The 27,842-nt window shown below is 34.9% G+C and overlaps 1 protein-coding gene across 3 annotated transcripts in view; it reads left to right on the forward strand.

The window, feature by feature from the left end:
- The window catches only part of MALRD1 (MAM and LDL receptor class A domain containing 1), a 754,681-nt gene that overhangs the window by 481,452 nt on the left and 245,387 nt on the right, over positions 1-27,842 (forward strand). For all 3 annotated transcript variants that reach the window (XM_027074220.2, XM_053225367.1, XM_053225368.1), the window contains one exon: positions 12,839-13,022. In XM_027074220.2, coding sequence (XP_026930021.1) covers positions 12,839-13,022 — 184 coding nt within the window. The remainder of the gene's footprint in view (positions 1-12,838; positions 13,023-27,842) is intronic.

Consider the following 27,842-nt stretch of genomic DNA (forward strand, 5'->3'; position numbering starts at 1 on the left):
GGGTTTCCTAACTCTTTCACATCTCTTGTCTTTTCTTTCACTCATAGTATTCAATTCTTTACATTTTTGCTCAAAAAATAATGGTAAACATTATGATATCAATAATGAATGTAGCAGCTCTATTAAAATTACTTCCTTTTAATCCCCACAACAACCTGATGAGATAAACACATTTACTATGCATTTTATAGATTGAATAACTACTAGCAACAGGAAGAGCTGAGGTTTAAACCTAGGAGTCTGATTTCAAAGCCTGGAGACACATAAGTATTCCACATCCTGTATTTTGAGATAACTCCATTTCATATATTGCATAACATATTTGGCTTCTAGAAATATTAACGCTCTGATTTAGTTTTAGCTTTTTCCTGAAACGATTTTTTAATATCCCCCAATCCTTCATGTTCTCAAATTACCCATTTCAATTACTTAATGAACTTCCTTAAGATTTTTGATAGTTTCTTGTTGTTAAGAATTTATTTTTTAAAGCAATTTTTAGTTTATAATACAATGGAGAGGATGGTACAGAGATTTCCCATATATACCCTGCTCCTACATATGCATAGTGTTCCCCATTATCATTATCACTCAACAGAATGGTACATTTTTGACCAAGTATAAACCTAGATTGACACATCATCATCATCCAAAGCCCATAGTTTACCCAGGGTTCACTTTTGATGTTGTACATTCTGTAGATTTGGACAAAAGTTATATAATGACAAGGAACATTTATAAAACAGTATTTTCACTGCCATAAAAATCTTCTGTGCTCTACCTATTCATTTCTCACTCCACTAGCCCCAGAAACACTGATCTTTTTATTATCTCCCTAATTTTGCCTTATTGAGAATACATATTGTTAGAATCATACAGTGTGGATTGGAGTCTTTGAAGACTGACTTCTTTTAATGGTAACTTGCGTTTAAGTTTCCTCCATGTCTTTTCATGTCTTTATACTCCCCTCACCCCATTTTTTACCACTGAATAATATTCCATTGTCTGGATGTACCAAAGTTTATCCATTTACCCACTGAAGGACATCTTGATTTATTCCAAGTTTTGGCAATTAAATATCCATGGGCAGATTTTTATGTGAACATAAATTTTCAACTTATTTTGTTAAATACTAAGGAACGCGATTGCTAGATTATGAGAGCATGTTCAGTTTTGGAAGAAACTGCCAAACTGTCTTGAAAATAGCAGTATCATTTTGCATTCCCACAAGCAATGAATGAGAGTTCCTATTGCTCACATCCTTACCATCATTTGGTGTTGTCATGTTGTGGATTTTGGCCATTCTAATAGATGCGTAGTAGTATCTCACTATTGTGTTAATTTACATTTCTCTGATGACATATCATGTGGAACACCCCTTCATATACTTATTTGGCATCTGACTATCTTCTTTGGTAAACTATCAAGGTCTTTGCTATTTTTTAATTGAGTTCTTTATTGTTGAATTTAAGAGTTCTTTGTATAATTTGGATAACAATCCTTTATCAGAAGTATCTCCTGCAAATGGTATTCTCCCAATGTGGGCTTGTCTTCTAATTCTCTTTTACAGAGCAGGTGTTTTGAGTTTTAATGAAGTCCTGCTTATCAACTAACTACTCTCATGGATCTTGTCTTTGGTGTTGTATCTAAGAAGGTATCACCATACTCTAAACTCATCTAGGATTTTTCCCATGTTATCTTTGAGGAGATTTTTAGTTTTACATTTTACATATAGGTCTATTATCCATTTGGGATTAATTTTGGTGATGGGTGTAAGGTCTGTGTCTTGGTCCATTTGTTTTCATATAGATGTCCAATTTGTTCCAGCACCATTTGTTAAAGAGACTTTTTGCTCGATTGTGTTTCTTTGTCAAAGATCAGCTCACTCTGTTTGTGGAAATCTACTTCAGGAGTCTGTTCTGTCCTATTTATCTGTTTGTCTATTCTTTCATCAATACCATTTTGTCTTGATTACTATAACTTTATAGTAAGTCTTTAAGTCAGATAGCATCAATCTTCCAAATTTGTTCTTCTTTAATATTATGTTAGCTGTTCTAAGTCTTTTTATGAACTTTATAAATAGGTTTGTTAGTATCCACAAAATAACTTGCTGAGATTTTGATTGGGGTTGCGTTGAATTTATACGTCAAGTTGGAAGAAATGACATGTTGCCAATATTGAGTCTTCTTATCCATGAACATGGAATATATCTCAGTTTATTTAGTCCTTTGACTTCATTCATCAGAATTTTGTAGTTTTCCTCATATAGATCTTGTATGTATTTTGTTAGACTCTTTTGGGGGGAGTGGGGTGCAGTGCTAATGTAGATGGCATTGTGTTTTTAATTCAAATCCCACTTTGTCGTTGGTATATAAGAAAGCAATAGACTTTTGTATGTTAACCTGATATCCTACAACTATGCTTTAATCATGTTTTTTTCCAGGAAGTTTTTTGTTGTTTTTGCTTGTTTTTTGATTGGTTCAAGTTTTTCACATAGACAATCATGTCATCTATGAACAAAAACAGTTTAATAACTTCCTTCCCAATCTGTATTATCTTTTATTGCCTTTTATTGCCTTATTGAACTGACACAGACTTAGAGTACAATGTTAAAAGGAATGGTAAGAGATAAAATTCTTGCCTAAGATACAGGATCTTAAGTGGGAAAACTGAGTTTCTCACCATTAAGTATATTTCCTGTAGATTTTTTGTAGATATTCTTTATCAAGTTGAAGTTCCCCTATATTCCTAGTTTACTGAGAGTTTTTATCATAAATGGTTGCTGCATTTTTGATATAATAATGTGATTTTTATTTTTTGTCTATTCATGTGATGGATTATATTAATTTATTTTCAAATGTTGAACCAGCTTTGCATACCTGGGATAAATTATACTTGGTCATGGTATAAAATTCTTTTTATACTTTTGTGAGATTCAGTTTGCTAATATTTTGTTCTGGATTTTTGCATTCATGTTCACAAGAGATATTGGTCTATAGTTTTCTTTTCTTATAATGTCTTTGTCTGTTTTGCTATTAGGATAGCCCTGTCCTCATAGGATGAATTAGAAACTATTCCCTTTGCTTCTTTTGAAAGAAAATGTAGATAATTCATATAATTTATTTCTCAAATATATGGTAGATTTCACAAATGAAATCATTTGGGTTAGTCTTTCAGTTTTGGTATGTTATTAATTATTGATTCAGTTTCTTTCATAGCTACAGGCATTTTTAGATCATCTGTTTCTTCTTGTGTAAGTTTTGGCAGATTGTGTCTTTCAAGGAGTTGATACATTTTATCTAGGTTGTGAAATTAGTGGGCAAAGAGTTACTCATAGCATTCTTTTATTATCTTTTTAATTGCCACAGCCTCTACAGTGATGTCTCCTCTTTCGTTTCTGGTATTAGTATTTGTACACTCTCTTTTCTGTCTTACCATGGCTAAAGATTTATCAGTTTTTGTTTTTGTTTTTAAAACAAAGCTTTGGTTTCACTGATTTTCTCTATTCATTTTCCATTTTCAATTTCGATGAATTCTGCTGAAGTTTTTTTTTTTTTCTCTGTTTTTTGGATTTAATTTCCTCTTCTTGCTCTAGTTTTCAAGATAGAAATTTCTAGACCTAGTCACAGCAATCAGACAAGAAAAAGAAATAAGAGACATCTATATTGGTAAATAAAAAGTTAGGTTATTAGTTTTAGATCTTTCTTCTTTTCTAACACATGCATTTAATGCTACAAATTTCCATGTAAACACTGTTTTCACTGCATTGTACACATTTTGATGTTTTCATTTCATTTAGTTCAACATATTTTTAAATTTCTCTTGACATTTCTTCTTTGACTCATGTGTCACTTAAAACTGTGTTGTTTAATCTCCATGTGTTTAAGGATTTTTTACTATCTCTCTGTTACTGATTTCTAGTTTAATGCCATTGTTGTATGAAAACATACCGTATGATTTCTTTTTGTCCTCGTTTTTCAATTTGATAGTTTTGGTTTATAGCCCACAACATGATCTGTTTTGGTGACTGTTCCATGTAAGCTTGAGAGAAATCTGTGTTCTGCTGTTTTTGGATGAAGTAGTCTATAGATATCATGTGTGTCCAGCTGATGGATTCTCCTGTTGAGTTCATGTATGTCTCTACTGATTTTCTGCCTGCCGGGTCTGTCCGTTTCTGAGAGAGGTGTTGCTCTCTGGCTATGAGAGTGGATTCCTCCATTTCCCCTTGCAGTTCTATCAGTTTTTGCCTTGTGTAATTGGCATGCTCTACTGTTAAGCACTCACATGTTAAGAATTGTTATGTCTCCCTAAAAAATGTATTCCATTATCATTGATAGTTTCTTTGTAAGAATACTTCTCCTTCTGCTTTTTAATTTAATTTTATTTTAGAGAGAGAGACAGAGAGAGAGCGGGGGGCGGGGGGGAGAGGGAGATTGAGAATCCCAACCAGGCTCCATACTCAGCACAGAGCCTGATGCGGGACTCAATCCACAACCTTGGAATCATGACCCGAGCTGAAATCAAGTGTCAGATGCTCAAATGACTGAGCCGCCCAGGTGCCCTCCCTCTGCTCTTAACAGTTTTCAAGTGTACAATTCAGTGGTACTTAGTACATTCACATTATTGCGCAACCATCACCATCATCCATCTAAGAATTCATGTTGGAAAACTGAAACTCTCTGCCTGTTAAAAAGAACCCCCTTTTCATCCTCCCCCAGCCCTTGGTAGTCACTGTTTTACTTTCTGTCTCTTTGGATTTGACTTCTTCAGATGCCTCATGTAAGTGGAATCATACAGTATTTTTGTCCTTTTGTGATTGGCATATTTCACTTAGTATAATGTCTTCAAGGTTTATCCATGTTATAGGATGTGTAAGATGCCCTTCCTTTGTAGGGCAAATCATATTTCATTATATGTGTTGCTACATTTTATTTATCCATTCATCTGTTAATAGGCACTTGGGTTTTTCCATATCTTGGTTATTGTGAATAATGCTGCTATGCACATGGATATACAAATATTTCTCTTCAAGACTTTGATTCCAAGATCTATACCTTTCAGTATATAGCTAGAAGAGAAATTGCTGGATGATACTGTAGTTATATTTTTAGTCTTTGAGGAATTGCCTTACTGTAATTCATGGTGACTGCACCATTTCACATTATCAACAACAGTCCACAAGGCTTTGTTTTTCCACATCCTTACCAACATTGGTTATTTTATTTATTTCTTATTCTTTTATTTAATAGTAGCCATTCTAATAGTGGTGAGGTCACCCTGATGTTATTTTGATTGCTCACTTTAATATCCAGCTAAACTAATGAGTCCTCTTCAATGATGAATGAGTTTTCCTTGTACTCACTAGACCCATACCAGCTCATATAGAGAGACAACCCATTCTGGAAATTTCAATGTGAATAATGGTCCATAGAAACTCCCACAAGGTCTGCCCAGTGCCCTCCTGGGTATGGGGAAGATACATCCAACTTCCACTGGCAGGTCACTTTTTCCCTGACACCACTGGTTGTCTATCCTCATGGTTATGCCTCTTCTTCAGGGAACCAGGGGAGTGATTAAGTCATGAATGTGTATTCAAGGTGTAATTTCCTCAAAATTTTCACAGGTTATACTTCTAAAATGCTTATAGATTAAGCTTTTGTTTGTGATAATTTTTATTTCTTTTAAAGTGGCTTGAAACAACCACTATCATGCCCATTATTTGACAGTGTTCTGGAAGTTCAAGGCAGTGTAAGAGTAACATAAAAAGACAAAAGAACTGGGATGCCTGGGTGGCTCAGTCAGTTAAGGATCCAACTTCGGCTCAGGTCATAGTTCATGACTTCCAGCCCTGCATCAGGCTCTGTGCTGACAGATCAGAGCCTAGAGCCTGCTTTGGATTCTGTGTCTCCCTCTCTTTCTCTCTGCCCCTCCCCAACTCACACTCTGTCTCTCTCTTTCAAAAATGAATAAGCATTAAAAAAAATTTTAAAGACAGAAGAATAAATATTATCAAGGATCAAATAAAACCTATGTAAAAAGACAATATGATTGTCTCATTACAAAATGCTAATACTGTATATTGAGAAATTAGTACAACTACTTAGAATCAGCACATTACCCAAGGACAATATAGTTATATAAAAATAAACTCATAGGGGCGCCTGGGTGGCTCAGTTGGTTGGGCAACTGGCTTCGGCTCAGGTCATTATCTCACAGTTTGTAAGTTCAGGCCCCGCGTCGGGCTCTGTGCTGACAGCTCGGAGCCTGGAGCCTGCTTCGGATTCTCTGTCTCCCCCCTCTCTCTGCCCCTCCCCTGCTCACTCTCTGTGTCTCTCTGTCTCTCCATGATAAATAAACGTTTAAAAAAAATCATAGTTTAGCCAACTTTTAATTTATGTGTGCTATTGTTTTGAGTTTGTCCTTTCACTGTGTATTGTATCTATTTTAGTTATTTTTTTATCTTCATTTTTTGTCTCATGTATCTTCTTTTCCAGACAACCAGTCTAATATATACGCTTGGCTAAATGCATTTTATAATATGTGTCCTATTTTTTTTTAGTATGTCCTAACTTTCATTCTGTTTATTACTCTTTCCCCTTCAATCTGTATCTTAAAGACCCATCTTTGTTTGGGTATATGCATCCAGTTAATTATCTCCTACTGCTGCAAAACACTCTGTGAGGTGTACTCATCATATTTTATCAATTCACCCTGCCATTGCCTGATTTCCACAGTCTGAACATCTCCGTATATGTCATTTGATCTTTAAAGTTTCTTCTTATGTAAATTGTTTGTAAATATCTCTTAGATATTTTTTTTTCTGCTCTTTCATTTTTCCTATTGACTTTTTGGAGCTATTTTTATGATTTAGTTTTAGTCTTTAACCTTTTTATATTTCTATTATTGTTCTTATGGTAAGTCTTACGGCTATTATTTCATTTCTCTTTAAGTTTTACATTTGATTTTTGTTTTTAGGATGGTTTTGGCCTTTGAGTTAAAAACACATACTTGTGTTTATTTACCCCTGTTAATTTCTTCCTCTTAACTAGATAAGCCCTTTATAATGCTCTCATGACAATGTTATCTCTGTCCTTTCCTTTCTCTTATGCTCCTTTCCACTGTCAGAAGAACTGAAAATGTTAGTAATTTCTAGATTTTTGGCTCTGGAGTATTTGTGATGACTTTCTGTATTCTTTGGTCCCAACTTCTGTGTTTTAAGACAACCCTTACTTTCTATATCTTTTGCAAGATTCCCTTGGATTTCTTTCCTTGTTTTAACATCTGCTCCAGTATTTGTAATGTGTTTTTTTATGACCAATTTGAGTTCTTGTATATCTTATGGTAATTTTTTTTATGCTTTCATATTTGACAATTTGGCTGGATATAAAACTCAAGGTTCAAGATCATTTCATTCAGTTCCTGCAGTTATTAGTTTATTATCCTCTTGTATCCAAGGTTACTATGAAGAAGTCTGATTTCCATATAATTATTGACCTTTTATTTTCTGGAAACTTTTTGCATTTTCTTCTTTCATATCCTTAAATTTTATCATAAGCACATAAGTACATTTGTCTTCCTTTTCTATCTTGTTTGGCACTTCATGATCTCTTTCAGTCTTCCCTCACTTCTGAAGTATTATCTGTATTATTTTTATATGTTTCCATTTCTCCTCTTATTTCTTAATCTTTATAGAACTCCTTTTATATATATAGGGGCCTTTCTATTTTTATCTTTAAAATACTCTTTAGATTTTTTAAAACAATTCCTACTCTTCATTTTGTTGCTGGCTTCTCTGAGTTTCAGAATTGAATCTTTCTACTCATTTATTAATTCTTCAGTTGTAACCATCTTGCTATTTTATACCTATTTGTTCTTTATGTACATATTATATTTTTCATATGCAATATTTCTAGTTACTTTTATTATTTCCAGTTTTATTTTATATTGCCATGTCTTCAGTTCTCTTCTTAGGTGTATGCATGAAGCCTTTTATTTTTATTTTTTTAATATATATTTTAAAGTCTTTACTTAAAATCTAGATAGTTGATATATAGTGTAATACTAGTTTCATGCATACAACATAGTGTACAATATAGTGATTGAACACTTCCATACAGTACCCAGTACTAAAACTCTGATTCCATCTGTTTTTAAAATTCTGCATTAGGTATTATATTGTTCAGCTTATCGTCATCTTTTAATATTTATTTGGCCTCTCAGAGACTAGTAACTGTGGCCTATGAACTCACGCATCTATAGTGATGTGAGTTGCTGTCTCTGGTAATTTATGAAAAGGAAGAAGGCCAGTCATTTGCTGTATTCCACTCACCATTGTAAAACACGTCGTCATATATCTAAATAAACATTATAATAAGTAGGTAACTTATTTATTAAAAAGACTAAAATTTTAGTAAGTGGCATACAGTCCTGAACAAGTCAAAAAATATATGATATCTCAGGGTAAAACAATTCAATATTTTGGTTATTCATTAAATTACTCTATGATTCATTTTGGGAGAATGAATATATGAGAAAAACAAAAGAAAAAAATTTAGGATGAAAATGTGACCTATTATAATGTAACATTAAGACTTAATAGACTCAAGTGTAGACATTTTACCTCCCTTTATGTGTTTACTCTCTTGTATTCATAATGTTTAACTCTTTCCTTTATATACATTAAGAACCATATTAGACAGTGTTTTAATTTTTCCTCAACCATCAGAAATTATCTATCATCTATCTATCTATCTATCTATCTATCTATCTATCTATGTACTGTTTAAGAAAAAGCCTGAAATCAATACAGTTTTTATTATATCATTAAAGTATCACAAATAAGTCTGAAAAATCATCTGGCATCTTACTGTTTCTATAGCTGGACAACTTAGATCTTACTCATCAACCTGAGGAACTGTTCCTTTTTTAGAAACATAGATACCGTCCAAAATTTTTCTGATATCCTTGTTTTTAACTGTTGTGGCCTGCTGAATCAAAGAAACTGAGCTTGATGTAAGTTCAATGTCATTTCCTTCAGGAATTAACTCATCTTTCTGGCCTTGAGATACAGAACAAGCAACATCTGCATTCATCCGAACCCTGTGGATAAGAAATTTATTGCATTTACTCATTTTTGCTGTGTGTGTGTGTGTGTGTGTCTGTCTGTGTGTGTCTGTGTTTGTCACTATTTGATAGTATAAGATTCATTCTTTTATCATTTCTTTTATGCTTAAAGAAATTCCCTTAGCCATTCATTTAAGGGGTGTCTACTGGTGACAGATTTTTAGTTTTCCTTCATTTGAAAAAGTCTTGGGAAGAGGAGTCTTGGGGTCCCTGGGCCCTGATGTGGGTGGAAGTCTAGGCTCTCTGCTCAGCCTTTGCTTTTGGGTTTGGGGATAGAGTATACATTTTCTATGATGTCTGGCTGTTACAGAACAGTCATTATCAAAATGTTTTCTTTCTTGCTTGATTTTCTTTTTCCTGGCCCTCTGCCTAGAGAGAGTAGTCTATGCCTGTTGGATTTTCATGTTGCCAGATTCACATATTCATTTGGCAATATATGAGACAAAAAGAAAACTTAGGAAACTCACCATTTTATGATTCCTTGAGTCCTGAGGTTCCCAGGTAGTCTGTCTTCTCTCTACTTTTCAGAACCTTCTTATGTTTATATAAAACTATATGTAATGTTCAGGGTTTGAATTGTTATTATTAGGAGGAGGGATATGGAAAACAGAACTGTTCAAATCTTTCCAGAAAAAGAAAATATGGTAACTTAGTAAGTATGACATTGATGGAGCAATTGAGAGATTAGAGACTGATACAGAAACTCCAGAAACAGATTCCAAATATGAAAAAGGTGTCAGCTGATAGAAATTTGTTGATCCATGGGTTTTGAAAAAATGGCTAATATCTAGGAAAATTTTATATATTCACCTCAAACCTCTGAAACTAATATTCTAAATGGTATACCTTATTAATGTATATCTTGAAGGTACTCTATCATTTTAGTATTTCTTACTACTTTTCATAGCACAAAAGAGAAACGCTGACATAAAATATGCGGTCAAATACATTGCCATAACAAATATGCAATATATAAGATAAAGAGTCAATATGTGTAATACATGGAATATCAGTTCAAAGTTGAGTAAAAGGCTAAATAAGAAGAAGAGAGTATTCCTTTGATTTCTATAATTTAATCATTGTTGTATTAATGTCTATTTTTACTGTTATTAGCATGGCCAATCATTTTTAATGTATATTGCCTTGGGTTCTTGAATTGAACATCCTTATGAATGAATGTATGAGATAAATCTTTGGCCAGTGGCAAAGTCATGAGTTGAAAGCCAGAGGTTTTTCATTTCTTAATTTAGAAACAATTAAAATAAGAATATTAACTAAATAAATAAAGCAACAATGTGTGTGGAACAAAAATTAAATTGATATTTAACTTCTTTTTTTAAAAAGTACTCTGGGATACCTGGGTGGCTCATTCAGTTAAGCGTCCAATTTTGGCTCAGGTCATGATCTCACAGTTCATGGGTTTGAGCCCCACGTTGGGCTCTGTGCTGACAGCTCAGAGCCTGGAGCCTGCTTCGGATTCTGTGTTTTTCTGTCTCTCTGCCCATCTTCCACTCATGATCTGTCTATCTCTCAAAAATAAATGAATGTTAAAAATTTTTTAGAAAGTATTCTGGTATATATTGATATATATCAGAAAACAAATATATTAAATAAATAAAATTTATATTTATATTGCCCTTTTATAGTAAGTCATTTTTATGACTCTCTCATAATAGATCTTTACCTCCACAGGTTAGACTGTCTTTATTTTTCCACCTTTTTATTCCTGATATCTAACATTACAGTACGTGTGAACATCGAATATTTGCTGAATAAATGAATAAATGGACATATAGGTCAATAAGTAAATCTCTATTTTACATTTTGATGAATAATTTTGATAATTATGTGGATAAGATTTGATATGTTATATTTAAAGTGAAATAATAGTAAATATATTAGAATGATATTCTCCAGTAACCTGCCATTAGATTGATCCATGGTTGGTTTTCAAAAGAATTCACCCTCATTTTCATTTCTTCCTACATAAAATGCTAATGGATATATTATTCAAATATCCTTTTTTATTAGAAGGTCAGTTGTAAGATTTAAGAAATGGTTTTTATGTTATTGATTAAAGTGATCACACAATCTTCTGTGATGGTATTTGTGGAAAACCCTTTGGGGGCTTGTCGTAGTTAATGAGTAGCGCTGCAAACTTCAGAAGTTGATTAATAGGAAATATTAGCAAAGTGAATTGAGTTTGTAAATTAAGACAGACTTTATCAATATCTATGGCTGTTATGTTGCTATGTGTCAGACAGTCCCCCTCTACTTTAATCTTTAATTTAACTAATCATTCCTTTGATTCCACATCACCAACACATCGTTGACATTCAAAGATTAACTTTTAAAAAGACTTCTCTTCTTTAGTCATCAAAAAAGATATGAAATTCCATTAATTAGGTGTGAATTTCCCATCCCCTTCAAGGCAAAAGTTACATGAGTCTCTGGGTGTGAAGATTTGTCATCTTTTTGGGAAAAGATGTTCAAAGATCTATCTACACACCGTTAGTTGTTTTTGCAAGGTTAATTTTGTATTAACTGATACGTGGTTCCACTTTCTCTGTAATTCAACCGAGGAGGAACTGCTTGATTGTGTCTCCCTCAGCAGAACAAGGTGTCAGCCATATTTATCAACATTAGTGCCCTAAAAGCACAAACCTATGAAAATATAACTCCTTTGGATCTTCTTTTTGCAAATATTTCTCTTTTTCTTTAGCCTATATTAAAAAAAAACCTGTATATTATGTATTTCATAGCTGTTTGCTGTGAATCTGTTGGAACAGCTTGCTTGATTTTCTGATTGCCATTCCCCTCAATACATCTTTCTGTTGAGATAGTAATTATTTGGGGGTAACCATAAACATAATCATATATGGATGGATGAATGGATAGATGGATGGATGTGTGTGTCTGTATATATATATGTATAATGCTATATATAGTAAATGTATAGTTTATTTCTTTCTTTCTTTGCTATGTGTCCATCATCATGATTTATGAAAACATCTAATTCTCAGGAGGAGCTAGGCCCAGAATAGCAAAGAACAATGAAACCAACCTTAAACATTCAGAGGAGATACTTATATAATTTTTTCAGAAAATTTATTTTTCCTTTGCAAGTGAAAAATGTGGTGTAGAGATAGTTGTACTTGATGCTCACATAGCAATCATATTATAATAGATTTTTTTAAGCCAAAATAACAAATAATAGTATTTTTGAAATCCTACGGATCTTAGAAATCATCACTTTGCCACCATGGCTCATTTCATAATTCCTTTGTCATATCATCAGAGATAATGATTTCTCCCACACGTTCTTCCTTTCATCTCTTTTTTCTCTTTGCGCATGTAAGTTATTTCAGCTCTTTGAAGGGCGATGCAGTCTAAATAATTACAGAATATGAACAGACGTTTGGGTGAGCATCCCAAGCTAAAATCCAGGGCTTCTGTAAAATGTTCAGATCCCATCAGATATCGAGAAGCTTGTGTGCATACAAGGGAGAGGCAGAATGGACTGAGTAGGATACTTTTAAATAATGGTGTCTCTGAAAACACCCAAACAGAGTTACCAGTACGTCCGCTAGGAAACACTATGGAAAGTGTCAGCATTCCAGTGTCTGTTTTTCCACCAGTTTTCACTGATCAAATGCTTCCATTCTAAACGATTGGCTTTTTTTCTTCTTTTTCTCTGATGCAAACTTGTTCCCTTCAGACGGAGAAAGGACTGTCAAAAGTGTGGCAAGAAAGTGAGCAGAACTCCGGTGATCATTGGCAAAAGGCAGTCATCCTGCTAGGCAAGTTAAGGAATTTTGAAGTCATATTTCAAGGCATCAGAACAAGGGATCTGGGAGGAGGAGCCGCCATTGACGACATTGGATTTGAAAACTGCACAACTGGTGAGTTTCTGGAATTCGTTTCCATTTGGACCCACTTTCCTCATCCAGCCATTTTATCTTCTCATTTATAAAATGTCCTGCTGTTTGTATATTTGGTGCATCCATAAAAATTAATTGAAAGAGATAATCTCCTAATTGTCGAACTGACATGTTAAGAGAGGATTGCTTCCCCATTCCGCAACCACCCAAGCTCTTGATTCCTTTCTTCCTTTCAGACCATCAATTTCCTTCATGTAGAAGTGTTCCCTGTTGCATTTATTTTTCAACACGATTTAAAGTGCATGCCTAATATTTACATATATTTATCCAAATTAATTTGAAGTGAACTAGTAAAAACTTGTCAGAGAGCTGGCACTTAGTGGATGCATGCGAAATGAATTCAACCAGGTGTAATTCAGGCAGAACTTGTGAGAGCAAGGCTTTGGATATTTAAAATGCTACTCTAGCAAGTGAACAGCAACTTGAAAAACTTGACTATCATTTATCACACTTCCAAATGTGAAGTATAACTATACTTAGATTTTCTTTACGGAACTACCCAGAAAATGTCAAAAATAATTATAAATTCACTTGCACAATTTCACAACTGGCAAAGTTCTTTCTGAGAAGGCACTATTCCATCTGATTTCCAAAATAGTGCCATGTAGTGCACCCCGCCAACAAATTCGACACTGATTCACTTCTAGGCGAGCTCCTGGGACTGGCAGCTAAACTTGAGTACTGTTTAATTTTATTATTGCTCCCACGTTAAAGTATCATGTCACCGAGGCAGGTCAAAAGTGTGTTTCGGTATTTGGCGATGTTACAGCGGCTGCTCTTTTTATGAGCAGGGCTGTGTCAAAGATCCCAGGTGATCTAGGGAGCACAGAGCTCTGGGCATGGGCATCAAGAAGGGGATGGGATTTGGGCTCCGGGATGTTTGGAACAGGGTGCTGGACAACAGAAAATGAGGTTCTGAACATTTATTGTGAAAATGTATCTTAGAAGATATCTGCTTATTCTAGAAGACTGTGCTTCCTCCACTCTTTGCCAGTCACCTTCCTAGTAATTTGCTAAATTTCTATTTTAGTTAGTTCTTGATCCTGGTAACTTCAAAAGAAATCTTCAATTCCCTTTTCTAAGATTTTAGAAAGAAATAAGCTTTTATTAAACAGGAGAGATTCCTTTCCTCCCACGGGAGGCAGAATGGTTATTAGATGGGTTGATTCAGGACAGAAGAAATCTGAGAGTTGTTATTCCAACTTTGCCAGTTTTATGAAGTCTGCACTATTTTTCCCCCTTTCTTGTAAAGTCCTATGAGATTTTACTTGATTATAATTAATTTTGTTCAACTCAATCTAATGCTGAGCTTACTGAGAAATATTTTAATATCTTATGTTTAGTGGTCAACTTCTTTTAGGTCTATAGTTCTTCCTATGTCATCAAAATAAAGAGGTCAGTGGTAACCAATTGTATTTAAATATGGTCAGTTGTATATCAAATATGTTTTAGGACAAAGTAGCCATTGCTTTATTGAAAACAATTAAAGCCCCATCTGCTACAGATAATGAAGGCTTTCAAATTATGTTGTAGTTAAGATAGAAGAAAAAGGCACTACAGGAAAGTTTGAAAGAATATTTATGGAACTAAAAAATTATGATTATTTTGTCCACTTAGGTTTAAATTATTTTCCAGTAAAATATCAATTACTCAGAATATGTTACCCTAAACTGCTCGACATTATCCCCAATTTAGAAGAGAATGGCATTTAACTAAACACCTACAACTCAGGCACTATAGAAGAGTGGTTAAGAACTAGGAGACTTGAGTCAAACTATGTTTGGGATCAGCTTTGCCACTGACTAGTTTGGGTGACTTTCTTTATTTTACTTTGCCTCTGTTTCCTTATCAATAAAATGTAGATGATAATGGTAGTACTTCCATCATAAATGTCTGTGAATGTTAAATACATTCGTGTATGTGACGTGCTTGGAATAGTCCAGATACATAGTGAAACTTACATATCACATTTTATAGTTACAGTTATGTCACCATTCGTATCGGCCATGCTATATTTTCAAATGGTGTTTTATTGTCCTGCACTAGGTAACCTACTTCAAATCATATGCAAACACGTTGCCATAAAGTCTATCATGGAATTGTTGCTATTTGACATTTAAAGTAAAGAACTTAAAACATGACGTCATATTTGTTTTTCTGCCACCTACTGCCACTAACAAAAGAGCATATATTATATGATACCATTTGGAGGGAATATCCATAACAGGCAGATGCGTAGAGGTAATTGCTTAGGGCTGAAGGAAAAAAGGGTGGGGAGTGACTGCTAATGAATATGGCCTTTTTTTGATAGGATGATGAAAATACATTTTTTTCTTTTTCTATGTTTATTATTTTTGAGACAGAGAGAAACAGAGAGAGAGAAACAGAGAGAGTGTGTGCGTCCAAGTGGGGGAGGGGCAGAGAGAGGAGGGGACAGAGGATCCAAAGCAGGCTCCACACTGACAGCAGCCAGTGCAGTGTGGGGCTCGATCTCATGAACCAAACTCATGACCTGAGCCCAAGTTGGACGTTCAACAAGCTGAGCCACCAGGTGCCCCAATATTCTCTATTTTTATGACAATTGTTACACAACTTCATGAATATTCCAAAGCTATTAAATTGTAAACTTAATATAGGTGACCTTAATGGTATGTAAATTCTAAATTATAAATCAGTGAAGTTTTTAAAAAATATATAAAGCAGGAGAGTTACGGGGATGTGGTGGCAGAGTAGTTCTGGGATTTTCCCAAGTTCGCACATCTAAACAGACCACCTAGTCAGTGAGTCACGGGAAATATAGACAACAAAATTAAGTGAAAATGCATCCCTATCAAACCAGTATACAAGCAAATAGGGACAAACCACCAACAACCACACGACTTGTGTAGTATTTATGTCTGTAAGGGAGAAGAGGAGAATCATCAAAGAGCCAGCAGCTATTCACTGGAAAATGCAGCCAGGTGGTTTGAGAATAACAGCTGGAACTGGAGGGTTTCACTCACTTATAGAATGAGTGGGCCCGAGGGCTCTGTGGTAGGTTCTGAGGGGTTGGAGCAGTTGACGCCATGAACTCTCAAACTGGAGCCACCATAAGTCTCTTCCATTCCAGCAGTTCACACTCAAAAACCAACCAACGAAAACAGGAGCAGACATGGCACCGAGTAGACTAGGGAAAAATGAAGGGAAGAGAAGACCCACATCAAAGTAGGGAATGGGGACAAGCTAGAAAAATCTCAGAAAGCAAGGCACCATATGTTCTTATAGATTTATATAGCTTCACAATCTTTTTCAGGGGTTTAGCAATAATCCTCTAACTTTGGCTACGTTGTTACAGAGCTTCAGTTTTCTCGTTTGCAAAATGACAGGATCATGATAGACTATCTCTGAGATTTTCCTGGGACCATCTGACAACTCTAGAATCTATGCATATTTTTAAAGTTTCAGAATAATTGAGAACAAAGTTTAAAATTGATTAAAAGTGGATGTGGAAGGAGTTAGAGGATATATGTGGTATTTATATTTATATTTATATTTATATTTATATTTATATTTATATTTATATTTATATTTATATTTATATTTATATTTGGTGGTTATCTACTTTACCCGCAAATAAAACTTTTTGAGCTTCATAGTTACTTTTTACTTTCCATTCAAAAACTTACAATTCAATTTATTAGATAATATTTAGTACATGGCCCACATAAAGCTCTATGTGTTATTTTTTATTTCTTTACATTCAGAATACATCATGGCACTATCTTCAATTTACTATCAAATCTATTGTGTTTGTCTAAAAAGAAAAATATGGCAAAAGCACAGGCCTAGGCCTAGTCTTTGGTCCGTCCAGGGACACATTAAGAAGTGTATCTCCTTTTTGGATAAGGGAACAAGGAAGCAAGTAGCTTATTCATAGAAAAACAAGTGACAGATTATGAACTTGATATCTCCTCTTTTTAAATTCAAGTTGATTTAAAATGGTATTTTTTAATCAAAGTCTGATAAAATGAAACTGCCATTCTATACAAGAGAGAAGTAGGAATGAAATTTATATAGACGGGAAAGAAATAGTCCATTGTTGTAATTATAAAAGTGTCAATTCTCAATTTAAATAGTTACTCAGTTTTCAAGCAGAATATTACCTATTAAGTATAATCATTCAGCCAATACTTACAGAGTTTAGCATGAATACTAAGTAGCATTTATGTCAGATCTGGGGAGCCTGTTCTTCAAGACCTCTAGGTGCAATCTAGGTTTCCCTCTTGCTATCTGCTTTGTGGTTTGGGGCAAATCACAGGATCTTCCTTTGTCTCATTGTTCTCAGCTCTAAAATCATAAAAATACTGCTTCCGTCTCATAGACCTCTCACAGAACTAGGTCGTTTACTTTATGCGAAGTGCTTTCAAGAATGCATGAGATACTGTAAACACCGAATATTTGTTAGCTGAAAGCATAAAGGAACAACAAGAGTAGAAGACTTGATAATTGTTTTAGGCAGAACAATTTTTGTATCATCGTTTAAGATCTGGTTCTGTTCTGTTCACATGTTCAGCAAACATTTATCGATTTCTAGGATTGCAGAAAACTCTGTGCAATGTACTATGAACATCTCCTCACAACAGGGCTGGAATGCATGTGTTATACAGTGTTTGGCTTTATTGATTTTCCATTTCTCCTCTCAGTGCCCCTTTCTTGACTGCGGGCATTTCCCTATATGCCCCCTGTGCCTTGTATTGCCTGGACTGCTCTGTGATTTGTCTCCAAGAAACTCATAAACCTCATACTTTAGGGTGGAAGCCAATAACAGTGTAAGATGTTGCCTTTTTCACTAAAATATCTAGAAGATTCAACTGAATGATGACCAGATTTTAGTTCAGGGAAAAGGAAGGAGTAATTTAGGGAATAGAAAATGCTTCCAGAAGTCAATAAAATCTTCTAAGTAGACAGTAGCACAGTAGCTACTCTGTCTTTCTCTAAACTCCTACAGAGCAAAACACATCATGCTCCCCAAATAATCCTCAATGTGAATGGAAGGAAATACCTTGGGAGTAAAGTAAGAGAAGCCAGCATCATTATAATTTTAGATGTCTAGTGAATTGTCTTCACAGAAACCTGAAAAGGCTTTCTTTTTTATTATAACCACTTTCACACCTTTCATTTTTTTCCCCTCAAAAACTGTATGTATGACTCCTAAGTGTCCTTTAAACAGTAATTGATCTGGAGTGAAAAATAGTGGCTTGATGATGATGATTTCAGTGCAGCATTACTCTGGATTCAAATTGAACTTGGGAGATCACAAAACAGTGATTGCTCTATATAAAGTTCACGAATACATAAATCTATAAACAGAAGCCTGTAGAGTTTGACTTCAAAACTTAACCTTCTTTACTTAGTTTAGATGAAAAGCTGTATTTCTGCTCAACATATGAGTGCTGCAAGTGTTGCTTTTAGATCTCAAACAATTTTCTTTTAAAGTATATGTTTCCAGGAAGAAAAGGAAAAAAAAAAAAGAAAGCCATGATGGCAATGAGTAAAAAAATAATAATAATTAAACACCTCACCCTAATGAAATATGTAAAAGCCACCCATTTTTAATAACTAATGGATACATAATTTGGAGTACCATAGAACATAAGGATGGATGGACGGACGGCTGGATTGATGGGCAGACAGGTTGATTAATAGAAACCATTTACTCAAATCTTGGTATATATGTGAAAATTCAGATCAGAGCGAGTTTCTGCTTCATTGAGTTACATTCTGGTGGCAGTTGTGGATAATAAATAAAGTTATATGTAATATTGTGTCATGTGATTATAGATGCTATGAATAATACAGGCAGAAAGTGAGGGAGAATTATTACCCTGACTAGAATGGTAAGAAACAGTCCCTTTGGAGGTAACAGTAGAACAAGGTCTTAAATGAAATAAGAGGTGACTGTGCAAACATCTCAGCGAAGCATTCCTCAGCCTCAGGACCTGCCAGGCAGTTTTACTAGGAGAAAAGCACATTGCTGGAGCAGAAGGAAAAAAGGGTAGGGGGATAGCAATGGGTCTCAGCGTTCAGAAATTTGTCATCAGAAATGCCTGCTCTGTACTGGGGATCTTCTGACAGTACGGGAGTTAAGCAAGCAGGCTGGAGTCGGGTCTCCCTAGGGTTAAGTTCTGTCTCTGCCATTTACTGGCCTTGTGACCTTAAATAAATGCTTATCAGTTCTGTGCCTCGGTTTCTCTATGGCAATAAAAATGAGGCCTACTTTATAGGGTAATTGTGAGGATTTAACAAATTAATATATGCCAAGAGCTTTGAGGAGAAATGCTGTATGTTGACTAGTCAATAAGTGCTAAGCATATGATTATCATCATAATCATCACCATTGTATTTAGTTTAATTTTCAGTAAACTGCCAGAAAATTGAGGTACCCAGAGGTTGTAATAACTAATACCAGACAGGTAGATTTCCTTACTGATGCTTAACAGCATAGGACCTTAGCTATAGTGAGCCACAACAGCATGGAATATTACTAAAATCACGATAAATGCTGTAGGGGTAAAAGCAGTCACTCTGGACCTGTCATATCTACCTTCTCTATAATTTCAAATGCTCTTAAAATATAACATCAAGCATATCAGCTGATAGGAGTGTTTCAGTAATACTAATTGAAGTATCTTTAAACATTGTAAAACCTGTTTTTAAAGTTTTTAATATTCAACAAATTCTTATTGTTACGGACTTATTTTATTTTGGATTAAAAAAATCAATAAGGAGGGGGAGGGAAAAGAAAGTAAACCTGATGTACAAATGTTATAGAAACTAAACCAGTTCCAGTTCAAGGAAGTTCTTTCTTTATCTGATAATATCTGCCTATTTTTATTCTAGGTTTCCTTATAACTGCATCATATCTTCTGTGTCTAAGGCTAAAATTTTCTGCCAAGATTTGACATAAATTTATTAAATATACTCTTTTGGTGGGGAGAGGGGTGGGATGCTAATCCCATTCTCTTTTTTGAACTTTTACTTTAAGTCTAATTAATATACAGTGTTATGTTAATTTCAGGTGGACAACATAATGATTCACCCATCTGCCTCCCTACTTCCCCTCTGGCAATTTGTTCTCTGTATTTAAAAGCCTGTGTTTTGTTTTGTTTTGTTTGTTTCTTCTGTTTCTTTGTTCATTTGTTTTATAAATACCACATATGAGTGAAATCATATGGTATTGGTCTTTCTCTGACTAACTTATTTTACTTAGCATCATACTTTCTAGGTCCATCCATGTGGATGCAAATGGCAAGATTTCATTCTCTTTTTATGACTAATATTCCAGCACGTGCATGTGTGTGTGTGTGTGTGTGTGTGTGTGTGTGTGTGTGTGTGTGTCTTCGTGTGTGTATACCACATTTTCTTCATCCATTGATCTATAGATGACTTGGGCTGCTTCCATATCTATTTTTTTCAAATTAGTGTTTTCATTTCCTCTTGGTAAATACCCCAAATTTGTTAAATATACTCTATATCAGCACAGATCATATCTTTAAACCTGGTACTTCAAATTAAACTTTATCTATTGGCTAGGTAAAATGCCCATTGTTTCTTAAATGGAAAAATTAGCCTTATTTAAAGTAAATACTTCACATTCCTGCAAATATCTTTTATTAAAAACAAAAAGTGCGGGGGTGCCTGGGTGGCTCAGGTCATGAGTTCACAGTTCAGGAGTTCGAGCCCCGCTTCAGGCTCTGCGCTGACAGTGCAGAGTCTGCTTGGGATTTTTTCTCTCTCCCTCTCTCTCTCTGCACCTCCTGTTCTCTCTCTGTCTCTCTCTCTCTCTCTCTCTCTCTCTCTCAAAAGAAATAAACTTTAAAAAAGTGTGAAGGGCAAATTTTAAGATATTTTGTCATAGTTTATATACTTCCAACTTAAATTATCAGTATTAGTAACATGGACATATATAAATGCGTATTTTATTTAATATATGCCATATAATGTAAAAACTCATCATTTTGACTCTTCAGTCGAATAAAGGTAACTGATTTTTATGGACTCAAAAATTTTGATTCTTCATCAATACAGAAAAGTGATATCAGTTTGCTGACTTATAAACAAAGACTACAGATTTTTTAAGCCTGTCATTGTTTGTTGTGGAGATTATTTACTGTTTGCAAAATATCCATTTCTTCCCATGTTTCCCAGACCCTTCTGGGTATGTGGATTAATGTGAAAAGAGGTGGCCAATGTGCTCTCAGTAAGTGACATGTCATTTCCAGGCAGAGGCATTTACAAGCTGGTGGACAACCCTCTGGGTCTCCCTCCTAATGCTGTGGTAGAGGAGGCCTTATTTTCCAGATGTTTTGTCTCCATCTGCCTGGTCCCAGGAGAAAGTCTCTCTCACACTTTTTTTTCAGATATGTATACTAAGTGACCCTCTAAAAATGCTGTTTCTGATATTTGAGGGTTATTTTTTTTTGTGTCCTATAATCTACTTAGTCTTACCTAACATGCCATGTGATTTCCCGTATTCCAGAGGGGAATACTTCTATAGCTAGAGCTATCATAGAATTATACTATACATATGTAGGGTTGTATTTGACATTGGGTTGTCCAACATTGTAACCTTGGGAGCAGATACGTTTCTGTCTTTGAGGTTACATCCTGAGGATTGTGGTGGCTTGACTAATGAGCAAAAAGACATCACAACGAAGCTATCAATCCTTTGCAGATTTTCTCAAGCTGAAGATGTAAAAGAGAAGGATACTTACCTTTCCAATTCTAATATTCTAAATATTTTAAGAAAGAACTTTCAGCAACCCTGGCTCTAGACTTGTGGGGAAAGTAGTCAGGAGAAAAAAAGTTGACACTAAGCCAAATTCAGAACCAAGAGGTGGAGAGTCTTTCTGGAACCAACCCCCTGCTCCCAATCATTGCCGGCTATGGCCCTCATTTTGTTTTATTGCTTGAATTGATTTGAGAGGGCCTCAGGAGAGATGCTTCATTGTCACAGTCAACCACCAACATAGTTCTTCAATAAGCCTTAGAACTGATTTATTTGCTTCTTGTAAAATCAGGGCATAGATTCTTGTTCCTGGTCCCATGCCCATATTTTTAAACACAGAACTATGCAATTGAGTTTATTATATTTTTAATCAGCTATTTTAAATTAAAAAAAATCAAAGACATGGATAGATCCAGTTACTTCAATATTATATTGAAATCATTTATTACATACCTAGAAAATAATCGGATATTTATCTTTTAGTATGACTGATAAGATTAGTGTTCCATTGTCAAAAAGGTCCATATTTAAAGCTGTGATTATAATCATATCACAGCAATAAACTAAATACTATAATTGATGTGATTATACTTGATTATGATCCAGGCACAATGATATAACTTGATTCATTCATAATATTAAGGGAAAATAATTATTTGAGCATACATTTCAGTATGGTTGAAATATCCTTTGAAATACCCCTATTAAGGCCACTATAAATCTGAAAACTAACATTATACTTGGTTCATGTAGTTTCTAATTAGAATCTGTTTTAATTACAATGAACATTTCCACATTTAATATCCTGGCCAGTAAGACCATTGCATAGAGTATTTATGATGATATGGCACTTCAATTTTTACTGAACTATATTTTAACAATTATTTTCTATTCAAAATTAATATTCATATCAATAAGACGTCCATTTTAAATTAATGATAAATCTTTTTTAATTTTTATATTACTCAGTTGAATGGTATGTTCTTCAGTTTTGAAACATTATTACAAATATATATACAAGCTACAGGTGTACTTTAAATAAATAGAGGTAGAACTCAAGAAACTTAATTGGATCAAACATAAAGAACTAAGTTTCAATAAAATTTGTATGTATATATTAAGCCAAGGCTAGAAACGAAATTTCTTGTCTATTTGATGGAACACATATACACAGAGGCATATATGAGTTTCTGAAAAACCTCATATTTTGAATAATCACATGAGAAAAAGGACTTATGGGAAAATAGGATTGGGGCAAGCCACTATAAGCATAGGTAACTGAGTTGTAGACTGCTAATATAAACAATAACAACCATAATAAAAATACTAGCACAGTATAAAGCATTTTAAGATTATAATAGAGGAACTTTTCAGTAAATGTATTACTTTACCTCAAAAGGGGGTTGAGTTGGCAAGCAAGAAATCGTGATGGAAGGGTGGTATAAAAAAAGTTTAAGGGGTGTCTAGGTGGCTCAGTTGGTTAAGCATCAGACTGTTAGTTTCAGCTCAGGTCATGGTTTCACAGTTCATTTCGTGACATCAAGCTCCATGTTGGGCTGTGCACTGACAGCAAGGAGCCTGCTTGGGATTCTCTCTCTCGGCCCCTCCGCACTCATGCACACTCACTCTTGGCTCTCTCCCTCAGAATAAATAAATAAACTTAAACATTAAGACCATTTAATTTTGGAGACAAGGAAAAAGTGCCCAAAGACTGGGAAAACTATGCAGTACGTAAGTACTTCCAAAAGAGAGTGTGTGGAGAATGAGTGGACTAGGTAAAGAACTTGCTGAACAGCCTGTATCCTTTCTTGGCTCTCTGGCTCAGCTGTGTTGCTATACCTCCTTGGTGGCAAAGACATTAGTGAAGAAAATCATGTAGGAATCAACACTACTTCTGTGTTGTATTGGCCCAATTCCCTCACTGGCCACTTGCATACAATCTCCATTGTTCTACGGAAACATGCATTGCATATGTAAAAATGGAGACAGTAAAAGGAAACTGATACATACTGGACACCTAGTGGGTGCCAAGGTCAAACCAGACCCCTGCACATACATAGTTTCTTTTAAGAAAGGAATAAAGATGTTTAATACAGAATGGGTTCTTGAAGGATTTGAGCAAAATAAGTCACACCGATTGGAGAGTTGCCTCAGTGGATTTGGGAAATACAGAGTTTTAAATTGTTGATTCAAAGGTCAGGAAGGAGCTCAGCAAAAGAAACCAAGTGTGGTTTGGATTTCTTTCCACTAGTTTGCTTTTTGGTCTTTTGGTCTTTATACATTCTCATGATAATTTCTGGGAAGTCTTTAGGTTAATTAGGTCTAGTTTAATTGCCAATAGTATTAAGCACAAAGGGAGTTTATTTAAGGATAGGAAGAATCTGAGGAAACCCAAGATCAGGAACACAGTCCAGCTTCAGGAACATTCTAAAACCAAGATTGAAGAGGGATCTTGAGTTGTGCTTTTTCTGGGCCTCTTGTCTCTTAACTGCATCTCTCTGTACATTTGTTTCACTGCCCTCTCTCTGTGGAAGCAGCTTTCTCTGCTTCACCATGCATAGGCAGAACACATGACTACACCTCATAATTGTTGCAGAAACCCATTAGTTATATTTCTAAGTTCTCTGTTAGGGGACTCTGATTGACTGAGCTTGTGTCAAATGACCATCATCAGACATATGGTATACATAAGCCTACTGGGACCCCAGCCTGGTGACCATTTGGATGAGAGGGAATCATCACATGAAGGGAATGAGGTAAACAATAAACAAGTCCATGGGGAGCACATTGACAATATTCTTAGAATGTTCACGCAACAAATCACTCATTCAACAAATATTAACATAATACTTCCCATAGACAAGTGTTGAAGTATAGTACACAGATGAATAGATTATTCATTATCGACTTAGAGTATGCAGTAGGAACAGAGAAGGGGGGGAAGGGTCTATGGAGAATTGTGGGGAAGATGACAGTTCAGGATAGGCACTTTCAGCTCTAGTCTTTATGTGTACCTTTCAGCTGGCAGGGAAGAAAAAAAAGGTGGAGAAAGAGGCAAAGAGGATATACCAAGCGTAATTTAAAAGACGGGGCATCTGGTGTCTCAGTAAGTTGAGCATCTGACTCTTGGTTTCAGCTCAGATCATGATTTCATGGTTCGTGGGCTCAAGCCCTGTGTCACTCTGCACTGACAGTGCTGAGCCTGCTTGGGATCTCTCTCTGCCCTTTCCCCACCCATGCTCCCCACCTCTCTCTCTCCCTCCCTCCCTCCCTCTCTCTCTGTCTCCCTCCCTCTCTCTCAAAATAAATAAAATAACCAAATAAACTTTAAAATTTTTTAAAAGTTTTCCTTATAAACATTGCATATCAATTTAACTTATAACTAATTAGCCAAAATTCTGTCGCATGTTCAAACCATGAGGAAATCCAAGGCATGTGTTTATTTAAAACTAAGGAAGAAGAAGGGAGTGGGTATTTGTATAGAGACCTAATAGCCTACCAGAAGTTCCTACTAGGCAATTTCTCAGCCTAAGAGCATACAGAATTATGACTTTAAAGGTATATTGTCAAACCCTCCTGTTCTTTGTTGTTTCTCCATATGCTGCTCTCTGCTAAGGGTGACTACTGCTTAGTTCTCAGAATTTGGGTGTCTCCCCGTAAGTCATCCCCTTAAACCTTTCTTAAACCCCCCTGTCTTCCCTCAAGATTGTTTTCCTTTTTCGTAATTTCTTGACCAGGAAATATTTTCTAATTTAGTAAGTGAATTGATACAGTGTTTTAATTTGCATACACAATTAATAATGAGGTTAAATCTTTTTTTTAACCAATATGGTCATTATTGGTCATTCATATTTCTTTTGAGAATTGTCCATTCAAAAAAAGACAGTCTTTTTAACAAATCGTGCTGGGAAAGTTGGACAGCAACATGCAGAAGAATGAAACTAGACCACTTTCTTACACCACACACAAAAATAAAGTCAAAATGGATGAAAGACCTAAATGTGAGATAGGAAAGCATCAAAACCCTAGAGGAGAAAGCAGGCAACAACTTCTTTGAGCTCAGCTTCAGCAATATCTTACTCAACACATCTCCAAAGGCAAGGGAATTAAAAGCAAAAATGAACTATTGCAACCTCGTCAAGATAAAAAAGCTTCTGCACAGCAAAGGAAACAATCAACAGAATTAAAAGGCAACGACAGTATGGAGAAGATATTTACAAATGACATATCAGATAAAGGATTAATATCCAAAATCTATGAAGAACTTACCAAACTCAACACCCGAAAAACAAATAATCCAGTGAAGAAATGGGCAGAAGACATGAATAGACACTTTCCAAAGACATCCAGACAGCCAATAGACACATGAAAAGATGCTCAATGTCACTCATCATGAAGGAAATACAAATCAAAAGCACACTGAGATACCACCTCACACTGGTCTGAGTGGCTAAAATGAACAAATGAGGAAACTACAGATGCTGGCGAGGATGTGGAGAAATGGGAACCCTCTTGCACTGTTGGTGGGAATGCAAACTGGTATAGCCACTTTGGAAAAGAGTGCGGAGGTTCCTTAAAAAATTAAAAATAGAACTACCCTATGACTCAGCAATAGAAGTACTAGGAATTTACCCAAGGGATACAGGAATGCTGTTGCATAGGGGCACTTCTACCCCAATGTTTATAGCAGTGCTTTCAACAATAGCTAAATTATGGAAAGAGCCTAAATGTCCATCAACTGATGAATGGATAAAGAAGATGTGGTTTATATATACAATTTATACTACTTGGCAATGAGAAAGAATGAAATCATGCCATTTGCAGCAACGTGGATGGAACTGGAAGGTATTATGCTGAGTGAAGTAAGTCAGTCAGAGAAGGACAGATACCATATGTTTTCACTCATATGTGGGTCTTGATAAACTTAACAGAAGACCATGGGGGGAAGGGAAGGGGGAAAAATAGTTACAAACAGAGAGGGAGGGAGGCAAACCACAAGAGACTCTTAAATACAGAGAAAAAACTGAGGGTGGTTGGGGGAGTCGGGGAAAGGGGAAAATGGGTGATGGACATTGAGGAGGGCATTTGTTGGGATGAGCACTGGGTGTTGTATGTAAGCCAATTTGACACTAAATTATATTTAAAAAAAGATCTACAAAAAATAAATAAACCACTCTATTGGGGTATGATTGACATAAAAAAATAAAATCAGAAAAAAAAAGAGAAAGAGAGAGAGAATTGCCCATTCATTTCCTTGCCAAAGATTTCTATTTAGTTGTTTGCTTTCTTGTGTTATTTGGGACATGCTCTTTCTTCACTGATTATATAAACCATTTTATAAGATATATACTAAACATGTTTTTCATGCTTTTAATTGTCTTTTCATATTGTTTATAGAACTTTCACTGAGAACATTTCATTTACTTGGTTTAATTTAATTCTATTCTATTTAATTGAATTTAATTTAATGAAGGTTTTACTTTATAGGTTTGCTTTTGTCATTAAGAAATACTCTGAAATTAAAAATGTTCTTCATGTTTTTCTGTTTTTCATCTTTATATTTTAGTGCTTATATTGAAATGTCTTTGCACCATACTTCTCCATCACCATATTTTGTCTAACTTTTATTATGCTTTATATATTTTGTTGTTCCTTTTTCCCAAGTTCCCTACCCAAACAATTCACCATGTTGTTGTTGTTGTTGTTGTTGTTGTTGTTTTCTTTTTTACAACATGCTGGTACATTTTACTTTCCTAGTAGTGTGATCTATTTTATTTTTTAATTTGTTGTGCTTTGCACTGAGGGAACACCCTGGTTTCATTTTCGTTGTTTATTTCTTAGTGGTTAATTAGAATTCTCTTAATTGTCTTACTCTGGTGGAAACTAAAATGTGGAATTAGGTGATTATCCTGATTATCAAGGACTCATAGGAATTCATTTGGAAGGGTGATGCTTTCATTTTCTTAATTGCTTTAAATATAAGCATAATCCAAAGTATTAAAAGGTTCTTTTAA

Source organism: Acinonyx jubatus, chromosome B4 (genome assembly GCF_027475565.1).
Source record: "Acinonyx jubatus isolate Ajub_Pintada_27869175 chromosome B4, VMU_Ajub_asm_v1.0, whole genome shotgun sequence".
Classification (NCBI taxonomy): Eukaryota; Metazoa; Chordata; class Mammalia; order Carnivora; family Felidae; genus Acinonyx; species Acinonyx jubatus.